This window comes from Rhynchophorus ferrugineus, unplaced genomic scaffold (genome assembly GCF_030347505.1).
Source record: "Rhynchophorus ferrugineus isolate W39M unplaced genomic scaffold, kcgeb_rfMv2 rfM6, whole genome shotgun sequence".
Lineage (NCBI taxonomy): Eukaryota > Metazoa > Arthropoda > Insecta > Coleoptera > Curculionidae > Rhynchophorus > Rhynchophorus ferrugineus.
The window spans coordinates 20245917-20264720 of NW_027472585.1; the positions used below are offsets into that span (position 1 = coordinate 20245917).

The 18804-nt window shown below is 32.7% G+C and overlaps 1 protein-coding gene and 1 pseudogene across 2 annotated transcripts; one reads left to right on the plus strand and one right to left on the minus strand.

The window, feature by feature from the left end:
• Positions 1-3046: 3046 nt before the first annotated feature.
• On the minus strand, positions 3047-4544 carry LOC143198456 (uncharacterized). Its single transcript, XM_076407705.1, has one exon. It carries the CDS (start codon positions 4527-4529, stop codon positions 3228-3230), a length of 1302 nt encoding a protein of 433 aa, XP_076263820.1. The 5' UTR covers positions 4530-4544; the 3' UTR covers positions 3047-3227.
• A 13522-nt stretch (positions 4545-18066) lies between these two features.
• Positions 18067-18763, plus strand: LOC143198458 (protein lethal(2)essential for life pseudogene; annotated as a pseudogene). Its single transcript, XR_013006218.1, has one exon. The product of XR_013006218.1 is annotated as a protein lethal(2)essential for life pseudogene (transcript).
• The last annotated feature ends 41 nt before the right edge of the window (positions 18764-18804 follow it).

Genomic DNA, 18804 nt, shown 5'->3' on the forward strand with positions numbered 1-18804 from the left:
ATCGGCCCTAACTCGGTCTCTTGTGAAATAATGTTTATACATGTCACTGCTGAATATTTTAATATATGCACCTCAATACACAACACTACACAAGATCAGATGGTTTGATTCTTTTGAGTCTATGTCCTGTTCTGGTGGTATCCAAAGTTGCAATATTTCAATATTAGTATGAGAATGGAGTCTTTCCTCATGCCCCCTTGCAATTCTCTTGATTTCTTGACTGACTGTGGGTATCTGAAGGTCTCGATGTAGGAAATCAGTCCTATAGTATTTGGGTGAACCCACAATACCTCTCAAGACTTTGTTCTGAAAAATTTGTATTTTATTAATGTTACTCTTTGCAGAATATCCCCATAATTGAACTCCGTATGTCCATATAGGTTTCAATATTTGCTTATATAATAGCAATTTATTATGTACCGATAATTGTGATTTTTTTCCAATTAGCCAGTACATTTTTCTATATTTCAATTCCAGTGCTTTTCTTTTCTTCTTTATATGTTCCTTCCAGCCAAGTTTTGCATCGAGATTCATTCCGAGATATTTAGCGTTGTTGCTATATGGAATGATAGTGTTATTTAATGTTATTGGTGCTTGTACGGTCTGTTTATAGATGAAATGCACATGTACAGATTTACTTTCATTAATTCTTATTTTCCAAGCTTATGTCCAATTATCTATATTGTCAGTTGCCTGTTGTAATTTTCGTGAGGCTTCTTTACTATTGCCTCCGACAGCTATAATCGCAGTATCATCAGCAAATGTAGCCATCGTGATATTTTCCATTTGTGGTATATCACAAGTGTAAAGTAGATAAAGCATTGGTCCCAGTACACTACCTTGTGATACTAAAAATAAATTTAAAATAAATAATGATGTTTTATGTGATATTACAGTAAAACAATTGCTGCAAAGTTTTATTATCGCATTTTAACCAAAAGAAGAAAGCCCATCAGAGTTTGTTTGTTGTATAAAACTATGTTTCTCTTACGATAAATTAAATATCCATCATCATCATCAATCCGTAGCCGGTGCCTGATAGGTAGTGCTACTCTCGACCAATAGGCTGTTATTGCTGCCGCAAGACATTTTTTCTTCTTGTTCGCTATATCACGCCACAGTTAGCGATCAGCCATAGCTGTTCTGGTCTCCAAGATTGCTAGTTTCGTATTTTTCAAATAGATTTTTATAAGTTTAATCCATGTCTTTTTCGAAGTTGTTTGTTGTTTCTTCCACACAAAATACCGATTTCGCTACAGAATCATGTGGGGAATTAATTCAGTTTTCATTCGACAGACATGTCCAAGCCATTGCAATCATTGCGTCTTTGAATCTATTCAACTGCGCTCTAATTGTCGCATCGTAAACGAATAATTTTTTCTAATATAATCTCGAAGAAAATATGTAGAACTTACCTTAAGCAGTGCATATGAAAACCACCAGCTTATAGATGTCAGACTGTAATATTGCCCAAGTCTCGCAGCCATAGAGAAGGATTGGTAATTTCGCCAAATGAAAAAAAGCCTATAGACCTACTTACTGCTACCTATAAAAAGAGTAAAACCGATTATAGAAAGAAACAACATAATATCTACAGTTTGAGTTTGTTAACAAACATTCGACAATTGACCAGGTGCATAGAATAATAGATATAATTGGAAAAGACAATGAAGGCAAAAATGTATGTTCAGCTATATACTTGCATGATGTAGTAAAAGCCTTCGATAAGGTGACGACTTTGTCCATAAGCTAAAGAAAATATTATTGAAACAACACACTGAACTACTGAAATCTTACACCACATGCAGAATATTTAGAATCAAACAAGAGGAATCTTATTTTACAATAAAAGAAGCTAAAGCAGCAACATTGTTTTAATTTTTTATTGATATAGAGTATTCGAGAATATTAAAAAATCAACAGTAGCTTATTTCATAAATGTTCATGTTTATGTTATCAAAGTCTACAGACGTTGAGATACACCAGCCAACAACATCATCGCACCTTTAAAATGGTTTCCTTCAAAATTTATTTTCTTTCGTCCCATTTTTGGTGACAAGGCGATGAACGTACCGAATTACATGCAATATATTTAGGTGTTCCGCAAGGTATTGTACAGGGGCCCAGTACACTATAATCTTCCATACACAGCTAACCTACCTACAATAAAAATAAAAAACAAAACACACCAAAATCAAATACAAATGTGGCTGAAAAGATGGCGTGTAAAAGTCAACGAAACAAAATCCAGTCATATAACTTTTACGCTGTGTAGAAGAACATGTCCACCAGTGTATATCAATAATTATCAACTCTCGCAAGCAGAGTATGCTAAATGTCTTAGTGCACCTAGATCGACGTTTACCTTGGAAAAAGCATATTCTCGCCAAACGGATTGGATCGGATCTACCAAATGCATTGGCTTTATTAGTTATCATTAGATATCAAGATATTATTGTATAAATATATACTCAAGCCTATTTGGTCATATGGAATCCAACTATGGCGAACCGCTAGCAAGTCTACAACGCGATATTTCTCTAGAACTAGTAACGAGTGTAATTTAATGTGTTTGTGTGAAGTACTTAAGTAAGTATTAAGAAGTAAGGGTGTTAGTGCATCCCAATGTACTCGTTAATCAGCTAAATATGTGAAGTGACAGTGAAGTGCGTAGACTAAAACTTTTAACACTATCCGATCTGATTATTGGACATATATAGACTTTAGAATAAGCTTTAAATAAGACTAATTAATTAAAATAGTATTTTGTACAGCATATCACGTAATGAAGTGATTTTCTGCATGCCATGTATATATAATATTAACATAACAAATACTTATTGCCCTCTGGACAGATTGTGGAACTATTAAGAGTAATAATAATTTTAAAAAATATTGGTAACTTGTTTATTACCTAATGTAACTATATTTTATACAATATTTTTAGAAAAAGTCCTATAAATTTCTATTACTCCATAACCATTGTTTATATTTTTTTATAGTAATATCTAGGTTTTGTTTTTAATGATATTAAAAGACAGTCAAATGTGATATCAATTTTTATTTATTTACTCAAAATTCATTGGAATAAAATCAATCAATTAATAACATAGTAAAAAATTTATTTATCCAATATTACAAGATGTAGAAAAAATAAATAGAATTCATATACATTATATACAACAATAAATACAAACAAAAAAAATGCTCTAATTCGTTGTTATCCGTTAGCCTCTGTAAAATTTGGTTCCCGTCATGTTGATTGGTATTTCCCTGTACTGTTCCTTCTTGATCTCGTTGGTCTTGAAGTCGTTAAACTTGTAACTTTTCACATCGATTGGAATCTCCCTGATATGTACGGCTTTCTTTTGAACGTTGCTCTCGAAAATTGATTCGCTTTTCTTGCAGAAACTGTCGCTGATGTCAATGGGGATATCCCTCACTTGTGACTTGCTGTTAACGTAGTTCTTCTGTTGTTCGGTGGTCTGTTTTTTTTCTTGGGCCATTTTAATGGGAATGTCCCGAACGTTTTTGTTGTTCTCGGTTTGACAGGCTTCGTGCTTGCTCTGGCTCACGGTTTCCGATTTCTGGTAAGACTCGGTGTTGTCTTCCGAAAGTCTACGTCTTTCCTCTCTCCATTTCTTGAAGGGTGTTTCCTCGTTCATTATGGATTCGATCAGCTTTTGCCTTTCTTCTTTCCATTGTTGATAAGCCGCCATTGTTTCTGCAAGTTTCTCGGGATCCATAGGTTTGGCTTCCTTTAATTCGCCATTCCTGATTCTTTCTTCTCGCCACTTCTGATAATCGGACTTCTCTTCTTCTTCCATGGTTGTCTGGCGAGATTCCGATGATGAGGTGTTATAAGAGGTCTTGGAGGCGGTGTTGTAGGTGGTGTTAGAAGAGGTGTTGGTAGAGGTATTTACGGGTACCTCACGGATTTGAAGTTTCTCGTCTTCGGCTTTCTTTGGAACGGAGAGCACCAACAGTCCGTCGGAGGAGATCTTGGTCTGCAGTTTCTGGGCATCGCAGTCGTCGGGCAAGGTGTAGTGTCTGACGAACTGCCTGGAGATGTATCCGTGTTCGGGTTTTTCCTCGTGTTTTCCTTCGATTGTCACCGTGTTTCTGTCGAGTTTTACTGATATTTCCTCGGGTTTGAACTGGCGAACGTTGACGTTAGCTTCAAACTTATCCTTGTCGACGGTGATGTCCTTGTGTAGCTGGCTGATGTCGTTCCAGAAGCTGGACATGCGCAGTGGCTTGAAGAAATCATCGCTGGTCGACAGCAAAGAGGGCCACGACAAGAACGACTTGCTGGGATGGATGTCGAAGATGTAAGGTAACAGAGACATGTCTGACAGGTCGATTACGGGCGTTCGAGTTCGAAATAAGCGGTTGTACCGTTCGAGTTTCGTAGAATTCACTGAATCCACCTGAAATCCGCCGGCGCGTTTTATACTTCGGACGGAAATCAGGAAAAACGCATGTAGGCAGAATGAACTGAACGTAGACCGTTGCCAAGTTTGAGTCATAGCGCCTCGGTCCGTAACTGTTGTGAATAAGACGCGGGCTCCTTGCGTTGGCGTGTGTTATGACGACGACGTAAACACTGACGTCGCATGGCCATAAATCGGTCTCCTTATACAGAATTTTTTCGTGAGATTTGCATCAAATTTGGTGATATTTTAAATGAGTATTAGGACTAGGAATAACTACTCATTTTTTTATTAAACAATGAAACCAAGAAATATTTTATTTGACGTTGATGTTATGGACACCTGAATATATGTTCTCCATATACTGACTTATTCACATACGCATTTTTCATATAGACAGCAGTACTGGTGATGCAGTAAGAGATGTTAAAGCAAGTTTTATTTGTTTATATTTTCTCGATATTTTTTTAAAACGCAAGGAGCTCTACCATTCAAGAAAATCGTTCCCAATCTTTATGGTATTTACATAATTTTTTTCTTTCAACGCAAAGACATGTACAAGGAAATCATAAATCGTTCCAAATATTTGTGGTATTTACGATTCCATCTGATAATTGGATAGTCTAGACTTTTTTAAATTTTGGATCATTTATGTTTAAAAAGGTTTGAACGATAATCTAAAGCAAACGTGGTGGATTTTTAATTGTGGGATTGGTGGCCTTTGTGGATACCAAATAATACTGGATACACTTGCCCTGAATGGCAGCATGTCTGGTCCTTTACTAGGGTTGGTATTACCAAATATGATATCTTAACATGTTTAAGGAACGCCAACTTCATAATAATTTACTTGTGAAGACGCGATGCTCAACCTTTTTTATTCTCTTGACTTTTCATAAAATTTCCTTGAGTTTCATCAAATGGTGAGTTTGTTCACAAAGTATTCCAGTATTATCTTTTTAGTTTCATTTCATTTTTAATTTTCTGTTTCCTTCTTTGTTTATTTATCTATTAATCCAATTTAAAGATAGTTGGATTCTATCTTATTTTCCCCTGTTTTGTTATTTATTCGTCTCATAATTCTTAAAATATTGTAATTAAAGATAATAAAAATAAAGTATAAGTATAAAGTATTTTCATTGCATCTATAACATATAAATTATAATTATATTATAAGCCAGAAAGTGATACCAGGGTGACCATAGTAACTGATGTATAATTACGAATTATTAATAATTTAAAGTCAATAAGTCAATAATAAGTGAATTGAAAAGTCCCAACCTGACACATTGGTGGCGCTATTAGAATTAAATTCATATGTTTTTAGTTAGCCCTAACCCTCAAAAGATGCGTTTATAACTTTGACAGCTGTCGGATCATTAGTTTGTGAATTATAGAATTTTGAGTGAAGCAACTTTTGTTATTTGTATATAGATAAAAAGGAATTTCGGGTGTTGATAAAATATTGCTTTTTGAAGGGAAAAAACACAGTTGACGCAAAAACTTGTCTTAATGCGAAGTTTCCGGACACTACCCCAGGAAAATCAACTATCAAGGATTGGTATGCTAAGTTTAGATGGAGTGAAATGGGCACCGAACACAGTGGATTCCCAAAAGAGTTTGGTACCGACGAATACATTAAAAAATCCACAAAATGATTTTGAATGACTGTAAATTGAAACTGAATGAAATAGCAGACGCTCTAAAGATATCAACTGAACGTGTACATCATATCATTCACGAATACTTGAGTATGAGAAAGCTCTATGCAATGTAGGTGTCGCGCGAGCTCACTTTTGACCAAAAACAACGACGAGTTGATGATTCGGAGCAGTGTTTGAAGATGATCAAGTGTAATAAACCCGAGTTTTTGCGTCGGTATGTGACAATGGATGAAACATGGCTCCACCATTTCACTCCAAAGTCCAATCAACAGTCATCCGAATGGACTGCACACGATGAACCCGTTCCAAAGCGTGGGCAAACGCAACAGTCGGCTGTCAAACTTATGGCGTCTTTATTTTGGGATGCTCATGGAATAATTTTCATTGACTATCTTGAAAAGTAAGGGCCATCAACAGCGACTATTGCATAGCATTATTGGACCGTTTGAAGGACGAAATCACCTCAAAACGGCCCCATTTGAAGAAAAAGAAAGTGCTGCTTCACAAAGATAATGCACCTTGTCACAAGTCAGTGAAAGCGATGGCAAAAATCCATGAATTAGGCTTTGGATTGCTTCTTCATCCACCGTATTCTCCATTTCTGGCCCCCAGCCTATTTCCTGTTCTCAGATCACAAAAGAATGCTCGCTAGAAAAAATTTTCATCGAATGAAGAGGTGATCACCGAAACTGACGCCTATTCTGAAACAAAGGGCAAATCGTACTACAAAATTGGCATCGAAAAGTTGGAGGGTCGCTATAATCAGTGTATCAACCTTGAAGGGAATTATGTTGAACATCCATTATTGTTGGAGATATGATGTGAGCTCATACTTCGCGATTTTCTTTCCCTTCGTACCGTGTGCACATGTCACTTCATTCTAGCATTACTATCAATTATCTCTATTATCCGTTATCTGCTATGATTGTCCGTTATTATTAACTACTGTGGAAGAAGATGTCAACTTGTCAACCATCATGGTTATGTCATTAGAAGTGTCTGTCGTAATAACCACAAATCTTTGTTATATTTCCTGTATATTTTTAATTTCACTTTTGTCGTTGAAAAGTGGCTATTCATGTACATTTTCATTTGCTTTTTCACAACTGTTACTTTATAGTATTAATACCATCCATTACTTGTCGATACAATTATTTGTTGGTGCTATTATTTAAGGGTACAATAATCCACCCTTTGGAATTTGCTTGATTTATTTTGCCATTTATTGTGTAAGTACCTGTAATATCATTTATTTTGTTTACACTGTTTTTATTTCTTTAAGATTCTAAATTATTTTATGTTGTTTTAATATGGTTGTTATTTTACCTCCTTTCAAACCCAGAGGGCTGCCCTACAGAGATTAGATTAAAGCGCTCTACATGAAAGAATGAATGAATTATTTAGTAGCCTATTTCCAAATACTGCAGTACACTCATTTGGATATTCTTTTTTAATATTTTTCTTTCAAAAAAATAAAATCGGTAAAATTTTATAAAGAAAAATGTACGCAAGTAGTAACAGATGAAAATAAAGAAAAAACACAGTGAAAAATAGTTTGGTAAGGTAACGTAAAAATGTAAATATTCTCTCCAGTGACAGTAAAATAATTATAGAATATACTATAGTTAATCAAATGGGTTAGGCCTCCAAGAGGTTTAATACAACATAATACAACGCTACATAGTAAAAATCATAGGTGGTATATAAAAGAGTTCAATATAAATATATAATATATAAACTATTGTTGCTGTATAATTAACTGTAATTTAAGTCCTTCAATGATATATGTATTAGATCTAAATAAATTGTAGTTGGTAACAGTATATTTGTTTCAATATTTTATTTACATTAGTATCTATGGTAGGCAATTTAATTAGTTAAGTGTTTGGTGGTGTTAAAAAATATTGATATATCGGCACTGAAATACATCTATATTCTCAAGTTTTTTTTAAATAGCCATATTTTTAATAAACCATTAAAATTAACAATTAAAAATGATTTTAAAATGGTTTTTAAAATGTATATAAAAATAATTTTTTTAAAGTAGCGATACTTTTAATAAACTTTTAAAATTGGTACTTAATTTAATAATTAAAAATGATTAAAAGGTTTTTTAAATGTAAAAAATATATCTTTTTTTTTTAAATATTGTAAAATATCGGCCAATGAAAATATCGATTTTATCAGAAAATATCGATATATTTCAGCGCCGTAGGGATGCTTTATGCTTCAACATGTTTCAATAGTTATTTATGCGCCAGAAAAGAAATCTACGAATGTTGTGTATTAAAAAGCAATGTCAAATTATATACCAAACTGTACATTAAAGCAAAAACACTACTTTTTCAAATATTTTTTTAAAATTATTTATTCCAGTTAGAATTGAATATTTATATTCTCATATCCGATCAACTGATATTCTATAATCGTTAACACAAATATATAATTATGAGATATAAAATACACAGAAAATATCAAAATAAAACGTGAATCATTCTGGATCAATTCTAGAGTTAAAAAACATAAATATAAGTAATTCCAAAAATGACTGTTTATTTTTATGACACAAAACGGTGATTGTTTAAATGAATCAAAGATATATTTTGGCAAATTTCGATATATTTTGATGTTAACGAACTTGCCTCGTCTAATTTTAGCCTGTGTTTCACTGCATTCATTTAAAAAACAAAAATTTTTCTGAATTATATAACAATGACCTCAATAGAAAGAAGAAAAAAGCTTTTAAATTTAAAAAAAATGACTGAAAATGTTAATTTTATGTCCGTGACATAAAATCCAGAATGAAGTAAATCACCTTTATAAATAGAATCTGTAAAAATTTTGGAGAAGAGTGGTTTAGTGAAGGTTTATTTACATTTGCGACTTCAAACGATGAGGTATTTAAATGAATCGAAAGTTTATTTTCGCAAATTCCTGCATTTTCGAAAGGCCGGCATCATGTCATGTTGCTCAGCATAGCTTAGTTGAACGTCTATTTTTAAATTTTGTGTCATTGAATTTATTTTAAAATGGAAATAAAACTTAATGAATTAAATTACAAACTTCTCTATGATTGTACTTTAATCTAACGTCTTTTGTTAGATACACTTAGGACAATCTTAATCATAAATTAATTACTATTAATCATTTATATTTTGATTCACAAGCAAGATGAGTGCGGCAATACTGATGTATATATTTCCCAAATTAAAATTAAATTAGACTAACTTAAGCTACTGTTAATACTAACACTACACATTTTATACAAGTTTGTTTGGTTTGGTCCATTTTATTTCGAGGTTATCGTGCAGTTCTTTATTTGTTACTTGTTTTGGCTGCGTTGGATTACTAATCGCTTTGATGATTTTTGCAATCCCATAATTCCGATGTCCAATATATTCTATGTCCAAATATATATTATTACTGACTGACAAATCATTCTTTGTCTTCCAGGTGTCGGGAATTACTATTCAGTTATTGTAACAAATTTAACTAACCATAATTATTACTTGATACATATATAATTTTATTCTACTGACATTAGTCTCAAAAGTACACTGAACATCATCGTTTGCTCATAAAGATTTACGGTGAATATGCCCGAATGATAAGAACAACTTGTGAAGCGTGTCGACAATTCAAATGTGACGATTTCAAAACAAAGAAAGTCTTGGTAGGCCAAAACGTTTCAACACGCGAAATTGCAGTAGTTTTCGACTGATGACCCGATATAAACTCAAAACCATTTAGCAGAAGAGTTGAATGTAATCCGAGTTGAAATTTGTGAATGATTACAAACGATGGAAGTCTTTCCATATGGGTCCACATGAATTGAGTGACAGGCAATTAGATAATTGAAAAATTGGCTTTGAAATGCGGCTTCAAATGTATGAAAGGAAGTAACTACTGCATAGAATAGTGGCGGGTGAGGAAAAATGAATATGTTTTGAAAATTTTAAGCGAAAAAGTCATGGTTATCACCTGACGAAGATGGCTTGGATCATTTTTCGAACTTAATCTACTATCAAGGTGGATAACGAGCTATTTATCTGGATCTGCATAAGGAATTAGGCACCTCTCAAATGCTATAATTGTGTTTCAATATTTTTGCCATAATGGAAAATTGACATGAACATATATAGATCTATTAAGCTGTAATTTCCAGACTCTGGGACAAAAAATGGAATGGAAGAACCTGGGAAAAAATCAGAAGACGTCTCCTCTTATCGTCCTATAAGCCTGTTATCTGTCATCTCAAAACTTTTCGAAAAATTATACATTAAGAGATTAAAATTAATCACAGAGGAGAGAAATATTATTCCAGACTATCAATTTGGCTGCCGTAATGAACACGGAACAACAGAACGAATACATAGACTAGTTAATCAAATTACAGAAACTTAAACGATAAAAAATATTGTTCCGTTGCATTTCTCGATATTTCTCAGGCCTTCGACAAGGTGTGGCACACTGGACTGCACGTTAAATGGAAAAAGCTCTTTCCCCATATGCACTCTCAATTGCTGAAATCGTACCTCCGTATTTTATTGTCAAACAGGGTGACGAATACACTGACCTACAGCCCAATATTCAGGTGTTCCGCACAGCTGAACTACGATACAGCGGTTTTATCATCACACGAGGATCCAATATCAGCCACAAAAAACCTCCAACTTCACCTTAACAAAGTCGAATTGTGGTTGAAAACGTGGCGTATCAAAGCAAATGAGATAAAATCTACCCATATGACTTTCACCCTTTGCAGAAGAATATGTCCCTTAGTAAAATTGAATAAACATGAACTTCCGCAAGCAGACAGCGTTAAATATCTGGGAATGTATTTTGATCGACGTCTGACTTGGAAAAAATATATAGTGACAAAACGCAAACAGCTTGGGATTAAACTAACCCGAATGTATTGGCTGATAGGGCGTAAATCTAAATTATGATTAGATAACAAGGTTTTGCTGTGTAAGTCAATACTTAGGCCCATCTGGGCCCTACGGTATTAAACTGTGGGGTACTACTAGCAAATCTAACATAGATATCCTCCAGAGGTTCCAGAATATAGCGTTGCGAGTCATCGTCGATGCCCCATATTACGTGTCCAACAAACTGATTCAACGCGATATTCACAGAGAACCCATAACGAGTGTGATTCGAAGTTCTAGTGCGAAGTACTCTGAAAGACTATTAGTGCATCCTAATGCACTCGCCAAACAGTTAAATGTGCGCGATGACAGTGAAGTGCGTAGGATTAAACGCAAACTACCATACGAACTGATTAATAGATACATAGAGTGAAATTTAATAATTTCTAGAATAAGTTAGAATAGTATCTAGAATAAGATTTAGATGTAAATTGTACAGCAGATCACTTACTGAGGTGATCTACATGTTAGGATGGTTATATTATATAACGGAAATCAAACAATAATACTTATTGCCCACGGGCAGATTGTTGACGTTCCAAGAAATTAATAAATAAAAAAAAATCATTTGTGCAGTTGTTGACTGTCACTTATGGCTATTCCATAGTTTTATATAGAAATACCCATTGCCCTAGGAACTGTGTTGTCTGCAAGTGTTCCAAGTATTCTTTTTTTAGTAACAAGAAGGTAGATAAGAGGATAGGTGTGGTTTTAAGACCTTAGCCTGCGGAAATAAGTTTGAATGTTGAGTAATAAATAAAACTAACATAAATCATTTCTATTGGTTATATTTTAGAAGGAAGTGCTTTAATAAATGTTTATTTATGTTTGGGAGACTTGTCTGATATCATTGCTTTGATAGCATCTAATGTTAGATGTTATATATATGCCTTTTATTTAATTTATCTCAAGAATGAAATAATTAAGTTCTTAATTTAAGCAAGCCATCACTCATACGCACGTTAATTTGTCATTTAATACACTCAATACACAATGAACTAAATCTCCTTTATAAATAAAACCTGTGATATTTTTACATGTGAATTAGTAAAGGTTTGTTTACATTTCTGACTTCTAAAGAATATTTGAAGGTTCAAATATAAAGTTGGACTTAAAACCTCAAACCAGTTAGTTCATTCACTGGTTTGAGGTGAATCAATCACCATTATTATATCATAACAGTAATTACTATTCAACGCGATCAAGGCAAAGTTCTTCGGCTAATTAGTAATGATTATCGCCATGTAACCAATAAGGCAACGCACAAAAATCGCAGCAACATAGGAGCAATACAGCTAATAGACAACAGGCAGGAAATCAAAATATTGAAGCAAACCAAACCAGAGGAACTTCTATATGAAACTATTGACTTTGCTTAAGTACTTTAAATTAATTTTAATTTGGGAAATGCACATCAACATGTATTTATCGCACAATCGTACAGAAAGTATGTTTCATGTTTCAAAATCTTGAGCTATTGAATTCATTTTAAAATAAAAAGAAATTATGTTACATATTGGGTTCTAAATTGCTAGATACACCAATAATTAATATTAATTTAATTAATTTTACTGTTATAATAATAATTAATACTGTAATGAGTTCATTTATCATTATAATAAATCTATATGTAGAATATTTCAAAATTTTATACGAGATTTTAACAAGGATTTGTTTACTTCGTGATTTTAACCGATGATATATTTACATGAATCAAAAGTATATTTTGGCAAATTCCTGCATATTCGAGAAGTTTCTTTGGTATTGAACTGGTCGCGGACAATTTTAGATTTTAATTCATTAATTTAATTTTAAATGAAAACAAAAATGAATAAATTACGTTGTATAACTTTTTTTTAATGATTAAATAGTTAAAAAATAATAATTCATTACATAAACCCGACCAAGTGTCCAGGTTTTATGATCGTTGTACCATATCTTTTGCATCTTAGCGTTGCTCCCGTTGTAAAATGTTTCCCAGTGACAGTCCAGTTGTGGAACTCTCACAGTACTGTTTTAATATAATTTAAAAATTTAGCTATTTTCTTCACTCATTATGACTGCTTGTTTTAACCATCACAGAAGGAACCATATTACGCATTTAAATATAACCATAGAGTAAGTTCTAGTTCTAGTTCATAGAAATAACTAGCGTTGGGAACTATCGACTGAAAATAGTCGAAACCGTCGATAGTCAAAATACTAGCGACTGAAAATAGTAATTACTATTCACGGTTCGACTCTTTTTTTCAATTTGTGATGTCAGACGAAGATGTACGAATCCTTTCCTGTATAAATTGTGACAGAGGAAAAGACTGAGATAATTGCTTGGGGCAGTTAATTTTATATGTGGTTATATTTTCCAATGGTAGTATAAGCGAGATGGAGATGTATAAATCCCTTCATGAACTAACTTTAAAAAATGAAAGGAAAAAAATAATTACTGTATACTATTACAATAATAATACATAACATGTAATTTATAATTTAATTTTAAACGAAGTAAAATTACTATTATATTTGAATGTTCTGTGGATTTGTAAAAAAGAATGGAATTTTTTTATGTAATGGAATAATACCCCAAAAAGTTTTATTGCATTTTAATGTGTTAATTGTTATTTTTAAATAATATACTATAATAAATATAGATAATAAAATAGAATTTAAAGAAAATCCAAAAACTAAAGATGTACAATAACCATAAATACTATATAAAAATTAAACATATATCTAATGTTAGAAACAAAAAATTGATTCAGGACATATTTAAAAATGATACAAATGCTTTATTTATTCTTGAACGGAAATATTTTTTAACAAAAATCGAGAGAGTAATCGAAATATTGCCATAAAAACGGTCAAAAGTATTTTACTATTTATCATTCCCAATTTTACCCTATTACATTAACAATCTTGAAAAATATCGTACCAGAATGCTATAATATTAATATACAATATATTGTTATATACAAGCAAACTATAACTATATATATTGCATATAAATCTATGTAAGCATAAATTGGGTACATTTTTGTCAAGGTCGCGGCTAGGACGACAGAGCCAGAACATTAAAAATCAGTTGAATGGAACTAGTAGAACCAAAAATAGTAACTGAAACTACGACTGAAACAATCGATAGTAAATAGTAACAAAATCAGTCGAACCATAAATAGCGACTGAAACAGTCGATAGTAAAAAGTACTCAATTACTAAACAGTCGGTGGTCAATTTCAGTTGATAGTTCCCAACACTAGAAATAACCTACTTGGAATGTAAAAACAATAGAACATACACGTAGAATTATTTACAAGGAATTAGTGTTGTTAACATGCAATAAAATATACTATATTGCAAGGTGTTCATATTATTTCTATCCCCTGTAGTTGATTATGTTGGTTAATTTGATTATAAAATTTTTTCATCAATCATCATCAATTTCGACATATTAGGCATAATTAAACGAAGAGACAGCTACAGGAAGTCCAATACTAGGTGTATCCTGTAAATTTTTACTGTCATAATTTCTGTCCCACCTGCTCTTCTCGCAGATTCTACTACAGGGTGGCGAATGCACCAAACTACAACATTATATACAGATACTGTCTAAGGGCAGTGTCCTTGGTCTATTGTTATACTTCCTGTATATATAGTAAAGAGAGAGCAATGTGTCTTTTTTTAACTAGAATAAAATGAGAAGGAAAATCTTGTCTGATTCTGAAACGAATTAGAAATTGCGGCAGGCAATATATTAAACATCTTGATGACGTATACAACAAAATAACTTTAATTAGACTATAGTACAGACCTACTGACCTCAAGAACGACTACTGTGTGCTAACGATACGATTTGATAATCTCAAGATGATCCGATAGCAGCCACAAGGAACATTTCAAATTAATAAAAACCAACAAAATCTGTTTCTGGGTAGAGACACAGTGTCATAACGAATGAATAATAGAAGCCCCTCTCCTTCAACGAATATTCATGATCATTAATTCTCGCAAGCAGATAACTTTAAATATCTGAGAATGAATCCAGATCGACGCATAATTTAGAAAAAAATGAAGAACTAGATGTATTTGCTTTCACGGTGTAAATCTAAATTATTCTAACTTAAAACTAATTCATTGTGATATGCCCCTGGAAGCTATAACGAGTGTGATTCAAAGTGTCAAGAACTTTGAAAGAGTATCAGTGCACCCATTTGCACTTGCCATTTAATTTAAAATGCGCTAAGTCAGTGAAGTGTATAGGCTAAAACGTTTACTGTAAATGGGCCTGATTGATAAACACACAGAATAGGTTTTAGAATAACATAGGGTAGAAAGTAAATTAAGTACTAGTTTATAAATTTGTACAGAACGTCACTTACTGAAGCGATCTTCTATATGTCATCTCATAATCCCATCAAATACATATTTTGGAGTTCTGAGAAATAATTCTAAAAATACCATAATATTATCACGTTTGTATTTCGTATGTTACATATTTCCAGTGATCTTTTAAACTTGATACATTTTTAGTTGGAAAAATAATAATTCCAAGCAAAAATCGGTGGTCCTTTCTCGAGTAAGAGACACGGGAGGAAACTGTACTGTTTGATATATACTTTTCTAAAATCCCTAAAGCAGAAACAGTAAAATCTTTATGTGTTTCTCGTTTTATGTGGATGAGACTGTCTTCTTTCTAATCTAATAATAAATTTTGTGTAAATTAATCCACAAAAAAAACCCAAGCCATAATATTACACCGTAAACATTCCATTTCTGAAAACAATTTATGACCAAAAAGGTTCCCATTCCGTGACAACAAAATATCTTGGGACTTCATTTCGACCGCCGTCTAAAATGATCAGATCAAATCTACCAAGTCATGGCGAAGTAAAGAGATCAAGTAAACTTCTAGTTTTTATCCAAATCCTTATGCACCAGGTATCAAAAATTCATAAAAGGAATATCCAGCATCAACAATGGTGAATGTGAATACTGTAATGTTATATTGCATAATTTGCAATAGTATACCGATTAATAGTTAAGAAAGGTGTTCATACCTTTCTTGAGTTATCTTGTTAAGAAATTAACAAGCGTTAATTTCTTTCCAATTAACTTCTGAAGAGGTGAATGAGAAGATGATACCCATCGTGCAAACTGGGGAGCCAGCGAAGAAACAATAACTATCTTTTACATTTTCAATGTATCGATAATTTCTGTTTTGTTTTAGTAGAACACACCATGCTAGGACAATTAGTTTTGTGAATGTACAATCCACGATGTATTTTGTGTGAGAAGATTGAACAAGAAATAATAAAATTTAACTCGATTGAAGATTTTGAAATGTGGAAGTATAATATAAGAACGTCTACATATGTAAATCTGTAGCATGTCTAGATTTGCTTGTTATCGATCAGGTATTATAAGATTATATCCAAGGGTAAGAGACGTTTAAAACTCATTAATATCTCCATTTGTGCATGTAGATATGTTATGTAATACGGCCCTGACTATCCGGCCGACTGTTTTAAAAATCTACCTTAATGGTGAACCAGTGACATGAGTTGGTCTGTTTTCTAATATACTCCCAGTATCGCTTTATATCACCGTTCAACCAGTCGCTTCTTTTTTCCGTAAAATAAAACAACTTTATAAGTAAAACAATAGTTTTTTGTTTAATACCCTTTCAAATATTATAAGTTATACACATATTTTCATATACTTATATATAAAGAGACTCTGGTTTGTTAATTTTAGTTTAACATTGTAATGTTTATATACGGATAAATAATATATATTTGCTATAGTACATATTGTTTTTTTTCTTTTTTCCTATAATAAAAAAATATTTTAAAATTAAATATTTTTATAAAATGTTCTTAGTATTACTTTTAATATATACTGTAAGATGACATTTGTAGCAATAAGTTAATCAAAATTTAAACTTGAATGTAAACTGATATATCAAATTAATTTTCTTGAAATATACGAAAAATTTGCAAAAACTGGCAACGTGACAAAATTAAATTTTAATGCGCGGGCCAGGCGTTCCTATGAGTAGACTCTTGCATTAATATTTAGAAATAACAGAAAAAGTCATAAAATGTGCTATGTTTCGATACTTAAAAAAATATATCGATATACCGGAGAAACAAAAATATATCGATACATATTTTCACCATTATCGATATTTCTTCACTCCAACCTTACATTTCCAACCAAATTTTTTTGATGACCAGGGTGAGAAAACTCACAGCGAAACTTCGATACTGCCCTTCAAAAACCTTAGATTTTTAATTCAAAACTAAAAGTTCGATACTTTTTTTAAAACTAATGATACGTTTTAAAAAAAAAGGATTTTACTGTCCATGTTTTTATTAAACAAAATCTCATCTCATCAATTTACAGGCGTGAGGTGATTCGCTCTGATTATTGTTGTCTTGTAGTCTTATTTCATCAAATAAAATATCTATCTCGCTCTATGAGAATAAGTGCATTTGCAAAATGAATTAATGTTATTTTATCACTTCAATGATTGTAATTTATTCCTTACAGTGTATGAAACAATATGTGTTCCAATTATCTAATGCTCTTTTACATTTTAAATTTATATATTTTTTTAAACTGCTCGAAATATATTTATTTTTTATATATTCGACGAGTTTAAGAAAAAAATTGCCAAAATGTTAATTTTTGGGACGCCAATGTAGTAAAATCATTTAACAATATCCTAAAATATAAAATGCAGTCCTCCAAACAAAAGAACGATAACTTTTTAAGTTGTAATATTTTTTAATCCATATTCTCGAAAAATACGATAGACCGTAAAAATAGCAAGTCAAACGTAAGTTAAACGATTAAAACGACGGATATGAATGTTTGTTATTATTTCCACGAATAACTCCCAAATAAACTGTTACATATCGAAAAACACGATAACTAACATGGTGTTAATTATCAAGGTCGCTAATTATTTATTAGCTATGCGTTTATAGGCCTATATTTAGATTGCTATTAGATACAAAGATCGATTAGATAATATGTCGAATAGCGACAAGTTGGATGTTCTCGAACACTCTCGAACGGCCTCGGGCGTGTTCGGAATATAAAAACCGAGTCGAACGGCGTTCCTCTTCAGTGAGAGTATCCTTAGGCGTTCAGGTCGCGAATATGTCTTTGATACCGTATTTTTTCGACAATCCTTTCTTCCTGCGACCGTCCAGGCTTCTCGACCAGCATTTCGGGCTGGGATTGGAACCGGATGACCTACTCAGCAACACGCTCAACAGCCGCTTACTCTCAAGGACTCCCGCCGGTTATATGAGGAACTGGAGGTCCAACGTGTCCCAGCAAGACAGCGGTTCTCTCATTAGCTTCGATAAAGATAAGTTCCAGGCCATGCTAGACGTTCAACAATTCAAACCTGAGGAAATCAGTGTGAAGGTCACCGGGGACAATGTGGTGACTGTTGAGGGTAAACACGAAGAACAACCGGACGAGCACGGGTACATTTCGAGACATTTCGTTAGGAGGTACGTAGTTCCGAAGAACTACGACATGGATAAAGTGGAATTGAAGCTGTCTTCCGATGGCGTCCTGATACTGTCGGTTCCAACTACTACTTCGGAGGAGGTGGATGAGAAGATGATACCCATCGTGCAAACTGGGGAGCCAGCGAAGTAACATTTATATATTACACAAGTTCATGTGGTTTGGTTTGGTTCAATATATATATTGATAATAATGCTTGGTGTAATTTAGTAACATTATTTCATATCTTAAGGT